This window comes from Myotis nattereri (genome assembly GCF_964212035.1).
Source record: "Myotis nattereri genome assembly, chromosome: 1".
NCBI lineage: Eukaryota > Metazoa > Chordata > Mammalia > Chiroptera > Vespertilionidae > Myotis > Myotis nattereri.
Genome location: NC_138075.1, coordinates 137,530,565 through 137,544,888, shown reverse-complemented (window position 1 = coordinate 137,544,888; position 14,324 = coordinate 137,530,565). Strand labels below are relative to the sequence as shown.

The following is a 14,324-nucleotide window of genomic DNA, read 5'->3' as shown; positions in this document are numbered from 1 at the left end:
GGAAAATTAAGGTAAGACAAAAGTCAGCAAATTTCTGTCTTTGGCCATATATTTAAAAGTACTAAATTTTATTCCATATTATTAAATAGAAATTTAGATGTTTTATTGCTCTAAGAAGTTAATTTACCCACTTTTTATTATAATATAGCAACATTTTACTCCCTTAGACTTCTAATGAGGGCGTTTTCAGTGAGGTTTTCTGATTTGGAGGCCTTTGCAGTGGGTCGCAGAGGTTTCTCTGGCCAGGACAGTTCACAGTGAGGTTCAGAGAGCAAGGACGCAGCAGCGCGGCAGGGGATCAGAGCCTCTGGCCAGTGTTGCCTTTAATGCACCTAATGTACCTCTCTGTTCCCATGTCTGATGCAGCGAAATGAAATAACCACCTTGCACTTGTGTGTGGCAGGTTTGTGTGCAGCAAGAAAAGAAAGTGTCTTCAAAATGTAAAGACAACATGTAGAAAATTCATGTGAGACGTTTGTGACTAACAATAAAACCTGAAAACAAAGGAAATGGTAAATATGGTCTAGGTTACTGGTATCCCAAGTTTAAAGAGCTTATTTCTTTAAAAAAGCAGGAAGGATAAAAAAGGATAAGTCTATTCTTCACTAGTAAGAAACACACTAATGTAACTATATTGGTTATGGCTTATGTGTAACTAAGACACGAGCTAATATAGAGCGAGTTCTTATTGCCAAGCACTGTATGTTTTGTTTCATTTAGTTCATACACTAGCCCTATTAGGTCGGTATTATTAACTTCCCATTATAGAGATAAGGAAACTGAGGTTTGGGCACATTAAGCAGCTGGTTCAGTATATCACTAGTTCCATATGCCGGCATGTTTTGTTTTGTTTTGTTTTGTTTTCAATCTTGCTCTGGATTTAGCACTGATGAGCTTAACTCTAGATACTGCAAGCCGCACTTGGGAACATGGCCAGCAAATAGCAAGAATAACCCCCCATGTGGCAGGCACTGCCCTAAGCTTTTTACATATATGAACTTGTGTAATCCTCACAGCAGTGCTGATTGCTAATCCCCAATTAAAGATGAGGCACCTGAGAGGGTAAGTAAGTTGTTCAAACTCACACAGCTAATAACTGGGGTGCTGAGATATAACCCCGGTGGCTGATCTAGTCTGTGCTCATAACCTCAGGCTTCAGCCCATGTCCTAAGAAGAAACCGGGACCGTGGTCTGGCATCACCCAGCAGGGAAGTGTGAGGGATATTCATCTGCTAACGTTACCCAAACAGTGGGAGCAGGATAGCTAAGTGGCAGGAGGAACGGTGTCTCTCTGCTTATGCTTGTAGCTGTGTTTGTGCATTTCCACGTCACACTGATAGAGATGGATGCCATTTGAGGCCCACCCGACCCCAGTAGAATGACCTCATGCAAAAGGGAGAGTCACTTTGCCTCGTGAACCTTGGGCTGTGCTGACCTCCACAGCCTCATTCTGCCAGCCAGGCCTGGGAGCAGCTCCCGGGGCCCCAGGCGTAGCTGCAGCCCAGGGCTGCCGAGGTGGCACAGCAGGTCCCGCATGCCTCGTCCTCCTTGGCCTGTGCCGTGCGCGGTACTCCGCAAGTCCCCCCTCACACGTGGAGGCTCCCAGTCTACATGGAACTGGCAGAAGAACTTAACTCAGAGTGAATACTAGTAAATAAAGACTTAGCCTGCTATCACTTTAGAAAGGTTGCTGGCTGGACGCTAGCCTTGGGGAGCCCACAGTTAAGTGTTTCTGACCTGATGTCTTTAACTCCAGTGCTTTCTTCCACCTTCCGGCTGGCTCTGCTTTGAACTAGAGAGAGTATGAAAGACGCCCATTAAATAACCAGACCCAGTGACTTTGAGGCTTTCAAAACACTCCTAAGTGCAAATAATCCGGTGCTGCAAAGCCAAGGGCAGACGCCAGGGCTGCCCACAGTGGCTTCTGGGCTGCTTTGCAGGCATCGCCTCTGCCACCTTTGTGGGCAGTGTGACACCAAAGGTTTAAGTCTATTAATTCACAGCATAATAATTATCATCTCTTTTTGTAAATGGTGTGTGTTTCGAGTTTTTAATATAAATGTTGCTCACTATCAGAGAGAGCTTGAAATGTTTGAAAAGGTAAGCAGTCAGGTTTTCTTTTATCTGTGTCATCTAGTTCTTAGTAAAAAAGAATGGCCGATTTAAAGTTCTTTTTAAAAGAAAATGTATGCACTATCAATCTTTAATACCAGTTTTGTTTTTGTTTTGTTTTGGGGTTTTTTATTGACTTTAGAGAGAGGATGGTGAAGAGGGAGAGAGAAACATCGATCAGTTGCCTCCCACACCTGCCCTAACTGGAGATTGAACCTGAAGCCGGGGTGTGTGCCCTGACCGGGAATAGTGGGCCGGACAGCGCTCCAACCACCTGAGTCACACTGGCCAGGGCAGTACCAGTTTTAAGTCCATACGATTTATTGAATGCTTATAGAGATGGTGATGATGCTGATGGAGATAATAAGTGTCACCCACTATTTACATTTGTCACTCAGGTTTTGGTTGAGTTTTCAGAACAACTCCGCTTTAGCCCAGCGACTGAGCGTCAGACAGCCTGGGGTCCCATCTCAGCATACCTGGCTGACCAGGCTCACCTTCTGGGCCGTGAGACCTTGTTAAGTTGCGTCATCGATCTAAGCTCAGCTTCCACGGCTTGTACAATGAGCTTCAGAATGATAGTTAAGGTGGTTGCAGAGAGTAAATGAGATGAAGCACCTTAACTGATGCGTGTTAGGTGCTCATTAGCACGGGCCTACGGTTGCTGCTGCTGCTGTCCCCGTTCTGCATATAGGGCAACTGTCTAAAGAAGATCCAGAAACCCAGCCCTGGTTCCTGGCAAGTAAGGGGTGGAACCAGGATTGGAACCTCAGGATTTAGGTCTCCAAGTCCCTGGTGCTGCTGAGTGCTCTGCCATCCCACAGACACATGGGCTGCGTGTTTTTAGGCCAGTGTTGGATTCCCCTCGCAGCTGCCCTGTTGAGGACCTACCGTTGCCTCTTGAGCCTTTCAATCATATCAGCCCTTATGTCCTTCCATCAGTCTGGTTGCCCTTTTTAAACTTGATCCAATGAAGTACGTCCATAGTGCCACAAGTTCACTTAGCAGGATGGTCCTGGGCATCCAGAGTTTGGCCTTGCTGGTCACAGGAGGCCACGCTGCTGGGGTGAAGCTGGGATGCATTACCTGCATGAATGCGCCTGCTATTGCAGCACCTACTGAGGTGCCGTGTACTGCCTTCGGTTTCTCTTTCATACAACAAAGGCCCTCTCCCCTTCTTTGTTACACATATAAAATGAGTTGTGGAGTTAAGGCAGGTATCTGATGTTTAACACCCACCCCCACCCCCCCCCCCCCGCCACGTACACACCCCAAAACATAGTAATGCCCAGGTTGTCTACTTGGAGAATCACAATCATTCTCCATCTCCGTTTTTGTGCATCACTCTGTCTTCAACCCCTTTTCCTAAGGCCCTTCCAGTTTTGTATTTGTGGCAGGCCTCACTGCCCCCTGAATGAGCTTGTTAAACTTCGGGTCCTGCATTTTTCTTCGTGGTGTAACTTCATTATGTTTATAGTTCTAATGGAAGAAGAATAAAGGATCCAACGTGATGGCATCAAACGTTTAACATGAATGTGCTCTCTTTGAGTTTAGGGTTTTCTCTTACATTTATTTATTTCTTAATTATTAATGACGAATTTAGGGGATTTAGCCCCTCTCGTGTTTTTGTGGAGAATGGTGCTGTTTTCATTTCCTTGAGACTCTATGTCTCACCATAAAAGTATTTGCAAGTCTCCGCCCCACTCTCCCCGTTTCCCTGTACATTGTATGTACTTATGCTGCCCGGTCTTCAGCCCACTTGCTTTCGTGCCTTTAGACTAGAAATGTTGACCTGCTCATCTTTGCATTCTTATACATGACAGTCATTCAGTAACTGCTTATTGAATTAGATCTTTGGATTTCTGAGCTTTGCTATACCTGTTTTGTAAGAGTAATTATTTTGGCAGTAGCTATAGCAAATTCAAAATCACAAAACTATTCAAATTTTCTCAACGTTAGCAAAACTACCAATTTGGATTTACACACTATATGTGCATATATGTGTGTGTACACATATATGTGAGTAGTTTACACACGCGTGTATACCTTATAAAATAGGGGGGACGTGAACAGAGCAGGTGTTTGAAAGATGGTAGTAATGCCCAGTGAGTTTTCTTTTATTGTTCTGAATGAGGGGGGTGAAGGGATGGGGGCCAGAAAGGAGAATATGTTCTTTTCTTGGATTTTTTTTTTTCATATAGTTCACACTTATGGAAAAGAGAACCATTCAGGCATTCATTAGTATATTAAAGAATATATTATGTTGGATTCATTTCAACTGGAAGTAAGCTAGGTTAGCTAAAAAGGAGTGGGGTGAGTTTTGAATGGTCTTAAACTCTCACAAAGTGCAGGTTGCACAAAGTTAAATAGAATTATCCACACTGTTTTAAATTTATGTGCCTGTGGTATCCTGTAGCACACGCTAGCATTTTCTTCCTGCTTGTGACCAATGTTTTGATAGCCGCCATTATTTTGTGTTGTATAACCTAAGTCCAGTTTAGTTGCCAGCTCACCACCCTCTTGTTTATTTGTAAAGAGTAGAACTTCATATCTGAATGTTTTATGCTAAAATAATCCATTTTCCTTTGACATTGTAAAAATGAAAACAGAATTTCCTTCTACATGGGAGTAGGCAGGCTTGGGAGGGCAGATGGCTAATCTCTGGCGGCATATTTTCCCCAACTCAGAAATTAGATACGATTATGGATGGTGTTTTTCTGAGACAAGGTAACATGTTATTTGTGACCTGAACCCAGCAAAGGCTACCCAGAAAGTGTGGGGGATGTACAGTTGGGTTGTACCAGTAAGAAAATTGAGGGTTCCTGACAATTCCAAGAACACAAATTCTATACTTAGAAGGCTTCCTGTAAGAAAGTGAATCTAAGAAAGCAGTCAGGTTCATTCCTAAGAAAACCGTGAGCTCTGTTACAAAAGCTTTATAATATGGTGTATATCTCACCCTCCATTCCTAGTGGGAATGCTTCCAGCAGCCACAGCTCACTAGTGCCCCCTTGCGGTACACAAGCCACCTCACATTTGTGCCTTGGGTAAGACCCCTGTAGTAACAGGGCACACTCTATTTCCAGGGGCAGAAACTTAACCTCCAGGATTAGAAGGTGTAGGTGTTCTCTAGAATAGATTTCACTCAGGCTTCTTTCTCATTCTTTTGTTCATTTGTTTTAGGCCAAAGAACTGCCAACTTTAAAGGATAATGATTTCATTAATGAGGGCCAAAAGATTTATATTGATGATGACAACAAAAAGGTGTTTCTGGAGAAACTGAAAAAGGATGTTGAGGTAAGGAAAATCAATATAGTGGACAGTCCCATTGTCTACATGTCAACATTGTTGGGTTTTTAGGAGCTTTTTAAATCATCTATCTAAATCTACAACCAAGGCAAAAATATATATTGTACATTATCAAAATCATATATAAACAAGTTTATTTCGTATGTGATATGGTTTGAAAAAAAGTGTGCTGGTTCAGCAACTCCCTCTTTTAGGTGACAAACAAAAGAAAGTACCTGCTGTCTTCTGCTGATATCTCCACCCTCTGGTTCCCATGCTCTTTGTTGGCGGGGATAGCCTGTGTGGGTGAGGGTAGCCTGTGTGGGTGGGGGTAGCCTGTGTGGGTGAGGGTAGCCTGTGTGGGTGGGGGTAGCCTGTGTGGGTGGGGGTAGCCTGTGTTGCTGGGGGTAGCCTGTGTGGGTGGGGGTAGCCTGTGTTGGTGAGAGTAGCCTGTGTTGGTGGGGATAGCCTGTGTGGGTGGGGGTAGCCTGTCTTGGTGGGGTAGCCTGTGTGGGTGGGGGTAGCCTGTGTGGCTGGGGGTAGCCTGTGTGGGTGGGGGTAGCCTGTGTGGGTGGGGGTAGCCTGTGCAAGCGGGAATAGCCTGGTATAGTTAGAGCCCATTCAGATTGTGACTGCCCATGGCCACTGAATTGGGGGGAGGGGAATGACTGCATTCTATCAAGCAGCAGAGCATTTCAAAAACAAATGTTTAATAACCATTTGAATTTGGGGTTTTCTTCATCAAAACCACATCTCAGTATTAGTAAACATAGCCTCGGTCCCTTGGTGCCTTAATATTTTCACCAGCCCCTTGGAACCAGTGCCATTAGGCCATGAAGCCAGCTGTACACGTTCCAGGAACAGCTCAAAGGCAGTTTGGCCACCGGGTCATGGGGGGTGGTTGTGAAAAATAAAATGGTATGGGGAAATGGGCTTTAAGTCTATGATGGAGTTTTCTTTTTAATTATTGTCTTAAGAATTAAAAGTACTATATCCTTTCCTTTCCTTCTGTTATTGTAAAGGCGTTGCAGTTCCCCAATTGGACTTGCTTATTAATTTTTTTAGAAATAAATTCAGGAAAAAAGTTATTTTCTTGAAATGGGTTAGGTTATAAGACAGTTACTAAGTTTTTCTGATCTGTTCCTTTTGTCCAGATGTATGTGTATATGCTTTTTTTTTTCTACTTTGAAGTACAGTTCCCCTCATAGCAGGACAAATTTGCTACTCAAAGGTTTTGTGGAAAGATGTCCTTTTTCATGTCATTAAACAAAAACAATTGAAATGAGTTGAGCCACAGAATGAATGTCATGCGTTAGATCACATTCCCCATGAAGGCAGGAGCAGTATTACAGTTTCCTTTTCATCTTCTAACATCTCTCCCATTGCAGGACACTCAGACTGACCAAGTTAGTGTATAATTATTTTTAGGTCATAAATATTTTAATTTAAAAATTTATATTATTTTAACCTACATGGTATATATGCTTCTTTTAGAACCTAAATATTGGTGATTTGTGAAAGATACAAGTGTCTACTTTTAAAAAGTAGATGAAAGTGTTTGTTTTCATCTCATATATCATTTTTCCTCCAGTCTTTCATTAATAAGCATTTATTGAGCAGGGTTGAGGAAAAGGGGACATCTGTAATAAATTTAAAAATAAATAAATAAAATGTCAAAGAGTAAGCATTTATTTTTTCCTCAGTTGTCAGTGGTTATTATTAAAATGCATATTAGTTAAGCATTTCCCCCTTCCTTTGGGTTCAACTTGATCTAATTGATAACTAAGTACCATAGGTAGACATACACTCTTGGGTTTTTATTCATTAATCAGCAAACCTTTGATCTTGAGAATAATATTGTTCTAGCAATTATGTATGGTAAATCGCCCTTAGGGTTATCTGTAATCTGCCAAAAAAAATTGTCTTCTTTTGTTCTGTTGGCTGTATATCACTATACGATAGATTCCAGAAATAATGTAACTGAAGCAGTTCAGATTTAGAGTTGAATTACATAAGGATCCTTAGTCCTTTTGTTGTCTCTAATAATGTCACTGATTAGAGGATTTAGATAGTTTACATGGCTCTCACACTTAGCTGTTTTGTTGAAATGGAGGCACGGCATAAAGCGTTCTTTCATTTAAAAAAATTCTCAATGGTTGATAACAGTGTCTTTCGTTTTCAAATTCATGCTGAAGCATCATTAAATTTTTAAGCAGGTAATTATGGTGAAGTAGCTTGACATCTGATCTTGACAATGAGGCTAGAATTTAATCTGGCTTATTTTTTTCATCAGTTCCATGCTTTCTAATTGAGCTGACTGCCCTGTTAGTTTGAGTTCAGTTTTTTAGAGGCCAGCAAATGGGGTGTTTTTGGTTTTACCTAATTGTTTAAAGTAAAAGATGAATATATTATAGCTCAGTAATCTAGTGTTGTTGAAAAAAGGAAAGAATTGTCATTTAAGACTCTCGCTGCTTTTTTTTTTTTTTTTTTCACTTGAAATCCTGTTTATTCATATGTCCTGAAAAGTACTTTAGGTCTGATAGCTTTGCACATAATTAAATGTATGTGAGCCTTTTTCTCAAAAAAAAAAAAAAATTTGCTCTACAGAGAGTGAAAATCACTTTTGCCTTCTGACCAGCTTGTGGCCAACTCCGATCATGCTGGTGAAGAGCCAGAGCTGGTCTCTCCTCTCATTGGCTCACACTGGGATCCAAATGTCACACAGCGCAAAACTGTGCTCTCCCCGTGGGATCTGGGAAGGCCTGTCACCGGACCTCTCAATCGTGCAGTGGTGGGAGGGAGAGGTGGCAGCCAGCATTTATGGAGCGTGGAGAGCCTAAGTCTTTCGAATGAGGTCATTATCTCTTTACACTCTTATAACAACAACTTCAGGGCGAGTGCTGCTATTATCCCAGTTTATGGATGAGAAAGCTGAGTCCAGAGACACTGTATATTTGCTCAAACACAGGCAGCTACTAAATCCAGTCTGGGATTTGAGGCTGACAGAGGCCACACTCCTAAACTGCTCTGATATAAAATGAAACTTAAAAATGTTTGTGAGCACAGTTGAGACTTTGTTTTCTGATAAATGCTCCAAAGGAGGATTATTATAACTTTTAACAAGTAATAAAGTATAACTCTTAAATACAGCTGGTTGGAACTTGAATTCTATTTCATAGATGTGCACAGGTAATTCAGTAAAGCAAATGTGTTCATGAAGTTAACAAATTAAGTGAATTTAAATCCGCTGTGTGCCCTAACTGGTTTGGCTCAGTGGATAGAGTGTCGGCCTGCGGACTGAAAGGTCCCAGGTTTGATTCCGGTCAAGGGCATGTACCTTGGTTGCGGGCACATCCCCAGTAGCGGATGTACAGGAGGCAGCTGATCGATGTTCCTCTCTCATCAATGTTTCTAACTCTCTATCCCTCTCCCTTCCTCTCTGCAAAAAATCAATAAAATAATATTTTTTTAAAAATCAACTGTAAGGGAAGTTTATTAATGGCTCTTTGCCACGTGGGTTTTTAAAAGAGTTTGTGATCGGGCTAGTAAAGATCTGAGGAAGATACTAGTTCAAAGATGAAGCATAATGGGGAAATAATTATGAAGAAATCAGATTAGATGGGATATTCTGAGGGAAAAGGAGGAGGATCAAAGATCTTCAGGTAATTATTAAGAAACTAGAGGCCTGGTGCACAAAAATTTGTGCACTAGGGGGGCAGGGGGGTCCCTCAGCCTGGCCTGCGCCCATTCACAGTCCAGGACCCCTTGGGGGATGTCCACCTGTCGACTTAGGCCCACTCCCCGGGGGATCAGGCCTAAGCTTGCAGTCAGACATCCTTCTGGCAGCCAGGGAACCCTCGGGGGATGTCCGACTAAAGGCTTAGGCCCCCAAGGGATCTGGTCTAAACTGTTAGTTGGACATTCTTAGTGCTGCCACGGAGGTGGGAGAGGCTCCTGCCACCACCACTGTGCTGGCCAGCCATGAGCCAGCTTCTGGCTGAGTGGCACTCCCCATATTGAAGTACACTGACCACCAGGGGGCAGCTCCTGCATTGAGCGTCTGCCCCCTGGTGGCCAGTGCACATCATAGCAACCGGTCATTCTGCCGTTCAGTCAATGTGCATATTAGCCTTTTATTATTATTATATAGGATTAGAAAGGAGGAGAAGCAGGGGATATAATAATTATAAAGATTTAAAAATCTTCATGCTTTGAAATCTTACATACTTTTAAAAAAATCAATAAATTTGGGGCAAAGCATAAAGGGAGGAACAGAAACTGAGCAAATATATGTTAAGTTCCTTATGTTAGTTGAAGGCAAACCCCAGCAGTGGAGCCCTTGACCCCTTTTCTATCCTCTCCACTCGCTCCCTTCCAGTCCGCAGGAGGTTCTGTAATGCCCCGCAGGAATGCCTTCCTAATAAGAATCTCGTATTTATTTCCACATTTCACTTCATTCTACTTCAGAACACATTTAAAATAAAATTTGTGAAGATAAGAGCTAGTGAATCAACAGGCATTTCCACATTTCTCCTGCTGGCCCACCTAACTTGTGGTTTAAATTGTGCATACTTGATGAAAAAAGAGGCCTTTCACCATAATGATAACAACATGGACAATTATAATAACAACTTCCGTGGTTACATGTTTCATTGCCTCAGCTACTTTATCTCTTGGTGATCCTTTCCACACCCTGTGAGTTGAGTGGTACTGTCCCCTTTTATAGTTAGAATAACTGAGGCTCAGAGAGGTGCACTCATGATCAAGGCACTGAGATAGTGAGAGAAATAAGATCTAATCGCCTGTCTGACTCCAAAATCTGTACTCTCTTAGTTTTTATTTTTAAGAATATCTGATACTGTAATTAAAGAAGAATCAGTGAGTGTTCCTTATCAGAGAAACCTATACTCCTAAGCCCTGTGCTGTTCCTGGTCTTTGCCCTTTCTGCCTCAGCTCACAGACTTGAAAATGTACCTCATATCCATTTAGGTCTGCAGTTGGTTTCATTGATCCTCCTGGGAATGTGAGAACAGCTTCTCATCTAGAGATGCATTTTTCACTTCACTGGTGGTTTAGTGGCTGGTGCTGGGAGCTAACTTCACTTTTAAATAAAGCTGTTTCCTTCCTGGACGAGGAGCCTCCACAGTGGTCTGACCACAGACGGACGGCCCAGGAAAGGAGCGCAGGACCTGCTGAGCAGCACAGATGCAAGGGGAAGGCGGGGCTTGGAGACCCCCCACCTGGTGCAGCAGTCCAGCTCCAGGTGGCACCCCTCCCTGTCCGAACCTTAGCAGGTTAATTACAGCAGCCCCTTACTTTTGTGCATAAAGCACACTTGAAAGTGTATTTGAAAGTCAACTGTCTGAAGATCAGACAGTAGACCCACATGTTAAACAGAGATTCTGTTCTGCAAAAATAAATTGTAAATGGTCTCCTTTTGCTTCTGAGAGGTGCTACCTCTTAGAGTCTCGAGCAACGATTTTTGTTGTTGCTTTGTTCTCTATTTGGTTGGGGTGATTATTTTGTGGAGAAGGGTTAGGAGAGATTCGGGAGAGTTAAGGAGGACAGGGAAAGAAGCAGCTGGCACCTCACTCACTTGTTCAGCAGGTCCTGAGCACTTACATCCCGCCGTGGGAGGCAGGAACGCAGTGAGGGCAGGAACAGCCAGAGCCCCTGCCTCGTGGGCTGCGTGTTTGAGAAAGACAGAAGTTACTCAAGTCATCTGATCAGACGAATGTGCAGCTGAGCCACGTCATCAGGGGAACATGTGCAATGCTCTGTGCATGCCCAGGCTTTGGGATGTGGCCTGGGCGGGATCAGGAAAGGCTTCCTGAGCCAGTGCCCTGACCCTGCAGCTGAGACCCGAAGGTTTAGTGGGAGGCAACTGGGGGCAGACAAGCACAGGGTTCAGGTCAACCTGAGAGGTGATGGGGCCAAACTAGCCAGGCTCCCGGGGCCACGAGTGAGCATTCTGCCCTTCATACTTCCTGGGAATTAGAGGAGATTTCTTTTTTTTTTTTTTAATATGTTTTTATTGGTTTCAGAGAGAGAAAGGGAGAGGGAGGGACCGGGAACCTGGGCCTGTGCTGCCTCACGGAGAGCGAACCACCTCGGCACCTCCGGCCTCCCTGCTTCCATCGGAGAGCAGGAGGGGCTGCCTCAGTCACAGGGTGTTGACACGGCTTTGCGGCTGATTGGGACATTTGGGCTTTCAGTTATTTGTGATGGACAGCATAACAACCTCCTCAGGGAGTGTGCTGAATTCCAAGTGCTCTCCCAAACTGTTCTCAGAGACTGCTGGGAGCCACTTGGGAGGTCCGGGATTTTCCCCATTAGCTGTGCTAATTGCTGAGAGAAATGTTCTCTTCGCTTCATCAGTGTCTTTTTCTGCCATTCATGCTCTCTGCTCTTTGGCATAATCCAGTCTAGATGTGATCAGCGCATTCCGCTCAGCATCCCGCTTGGCATTTCTGGGAGAATAGTACCAGCGCGGAGCCAGCCTGAAGTGCGAGGCTACATTTTTGCCCAGAGAAACGGCCTGGGACTCAGAACTCATAAGGAGGCTCCTGGCCACCCCTGGGGAGACCCTCCTCACCATCCTTCACCCGGCTCCCCCATATGCATTTTTCTGAGCTTGTTGTCTTTAAGCCCAGGGTTTTGTTTAAGGCCTAACTGACCCTGTCGCCTCTCACCCTCCAGTTTCTTGCCCAGTTAAAGCTCATGGACTACAGCCTGCTGGTGGGAATCCATGATGTGGAGAGAGCCGAACAGGAGGAGGTGGAGTGTGAAGAGAACGACGGGGACGAGGAGGGGGAGAGCGATGGCACCCACCCCATTGGAACCCCTCCGGACAGTCCTGGAAACACCCTCAACAGCTCCCCGCCCTTGGCTCCAGGGGAGTTTGATCCAAACATTGATGTTTATGGAATTAAATGCCATGAAAGTAAGCTCAGTACTATCAACTCTTCTTTACATGTTAAGTGGTTTGATTTGTGTATTATCTGCCGGTAGTTACAACCCAGTTAAAATCATGCTGCCCTGGAAGCTTTGTTCTCCAGAGGCCCAACCCATTGATTGGAGCACAAGAATAGGTTAAAGGAAACTGTAATCTCTAGTTTTGAAAAGTGTAATGTGGTGAGGTCCTTGAGTTTCAGGATGTTGAGGAAATAGAGTAAAATCACAAATTATCCTATATAATAAAAGGCTAATATGCAAATTGACCAAACAGCAGAACAACCGGTTGCTATGATGTGCACTGACCACCAAGGGGCAGACGCTCAATGCAGGAGCTGCACCCTGGCTAAGAGCTGCTCCCACAGGGGGAGCGCTCTTAGCCAGAAGCCAGGCTTATGGCTGGCGAGCGCAGCAGCAGTAACAGGAGGCCTCTCCCGCCTCTTCGGCAGCACTAAGGATGTCCAACTGCCAAACCTAAGCCGTTAGTCAGACATCCCCCAAGGGCTCCTGGACTGCAAGAGTGCACAAGCTGGGCTAAGGGACACCCCCGAGTGCACAATTTTCATGCACCGGGCCTCTAGTGTTAAATATACAACACACATACTTAAATAAATACAGATTGCATATGTAAGAAATGATTTAAAATATTTTTATTCTAAACTGTCTCTCTTTTATGTGAGTCTAAGGTGTCACGAATCTATCCTGAGTTGGAACATACATGGTCCACTCTGAACCTCATAGGAACATCCTGTAGGGCAGATGTCTCCTCTCTGGCCATTTTTTCCCTTCTTAGGTGTGAAGAGCCAGCCCAGGATGTGGGATGAGCATCTCCGATTTGGTGCTGTGTCTGTACTCTGCTCCCCTCTCCCCCATTTAGGAGTCTGTGGCCCTCTTTCCTAGAGTGGAATCTATCTTAATCCTCAATATCTGGGTAATTGGATATTTGAAGGAATATTGCATTCTATCATAGCTACATATACATGGAGAAAAACAACAATATTTTAGAGAAATAATAAAAGCAGGCCTTTTTTGAGTAATAAAAATTATGATTCATCATGGTTTTTAAAAAAAATCTCGTATAGTATATCAGCCAAGTGAGTTTGAGTTGTATTTTTATTTTGCTCACCAAAATTAAGTACATTCAAATGTACTTTTCTTATTCTTCATAATTGAAACTATCTTATTTGTGGGCATATGCAGAAAATAGGTATTGTACATGATGTATAACTTTATCCAGTTCTGATATTAAATCCAATGAGAATTAGTAATTAGCATCTAATTAGGAATTAGCATATAATGGCAGAAAAGGGTTAAATAGCATAATTGCTTCTACTTTTTTTATAGAGTATTTTAAAAATAGAATGCTTCTTTACACCAGAGCAATGCACAATCATTAAGGAAAATGCAGATTAACAAAAAATAAGAACACTTACTCTTGCCTTTGGCCCTCCACTGTTAATATCCTGGGGTTATGTTTTGTTGTGTTTTTACTTTGTGAGCTGAGAGGGAAGAGGGTGCAGAGAGTTAGCTGTTCAATGGGGACATGCAGGAGTTACAGGGACTCGGTAAAAGCCTCTGTTGCCTTTGTGCCTGGACTCCCCACTCCCCGCCCCTGAACCCATCACCCTTCATCTGTAGCTTGTGCCTTTCCCCGTGTTACCATTTGTACCCAACTCTGCTCTCATCCTTTACAGACTCACCCAGGAAAGAGGTGTACTTTATGGCAATTATTGACATTCTGACCCATTATGACGCAAAAAAGAAAGCTGCCCACGCTGCGAAAACAGTTAAACATGGCGTAAGTATCTCGTTTTGTTTCTTTCCCTGCTCCTAGGCCCTTGAGTCCTCCAGGCTGCTCGTTTTGTTTGTTTGTTTGTTTTAAAATATACTATTATTGATTTCAGAGAGGAAGGAAGAGGGAGAGAGAGATAGAAACATCAATGATGAGAGAGAAACATCGATCAGCTGCC

General features: G+C 43.6%; 1 protein-coding gene across 2 annotated transcripts in view; it reads left to right on the top strand.

The window, feature by feature from the left end:
* Positions 1-14,324, top strand: part of PIP4K2A (phosphatidylinositol-5-phosphate 4-kinase type 2 alpha) — a 177,044-nt gene that overhangs the window by 144,828 nt on the left and 17,892 nt on the right. For both annotated transcript variants that reach the window (XM_081104006.1, XM_081104007.1), the window contains exons 7-9: positions 5,296-5,409; positions 12,100-12,343; positions 14,049-14,152. In XM_081104006.1, the coding sequence (XP_080960132.1) occupies positions 5,296-5,409; positions 12,100-12,343; positions 14,049-14,152 (462 nt within the window). The remainder of the gene's footprint in view (positions 1-5,295; positions 5,410-12,099; positions 12,344-14,048; positions 14,153-14,324) is intronic.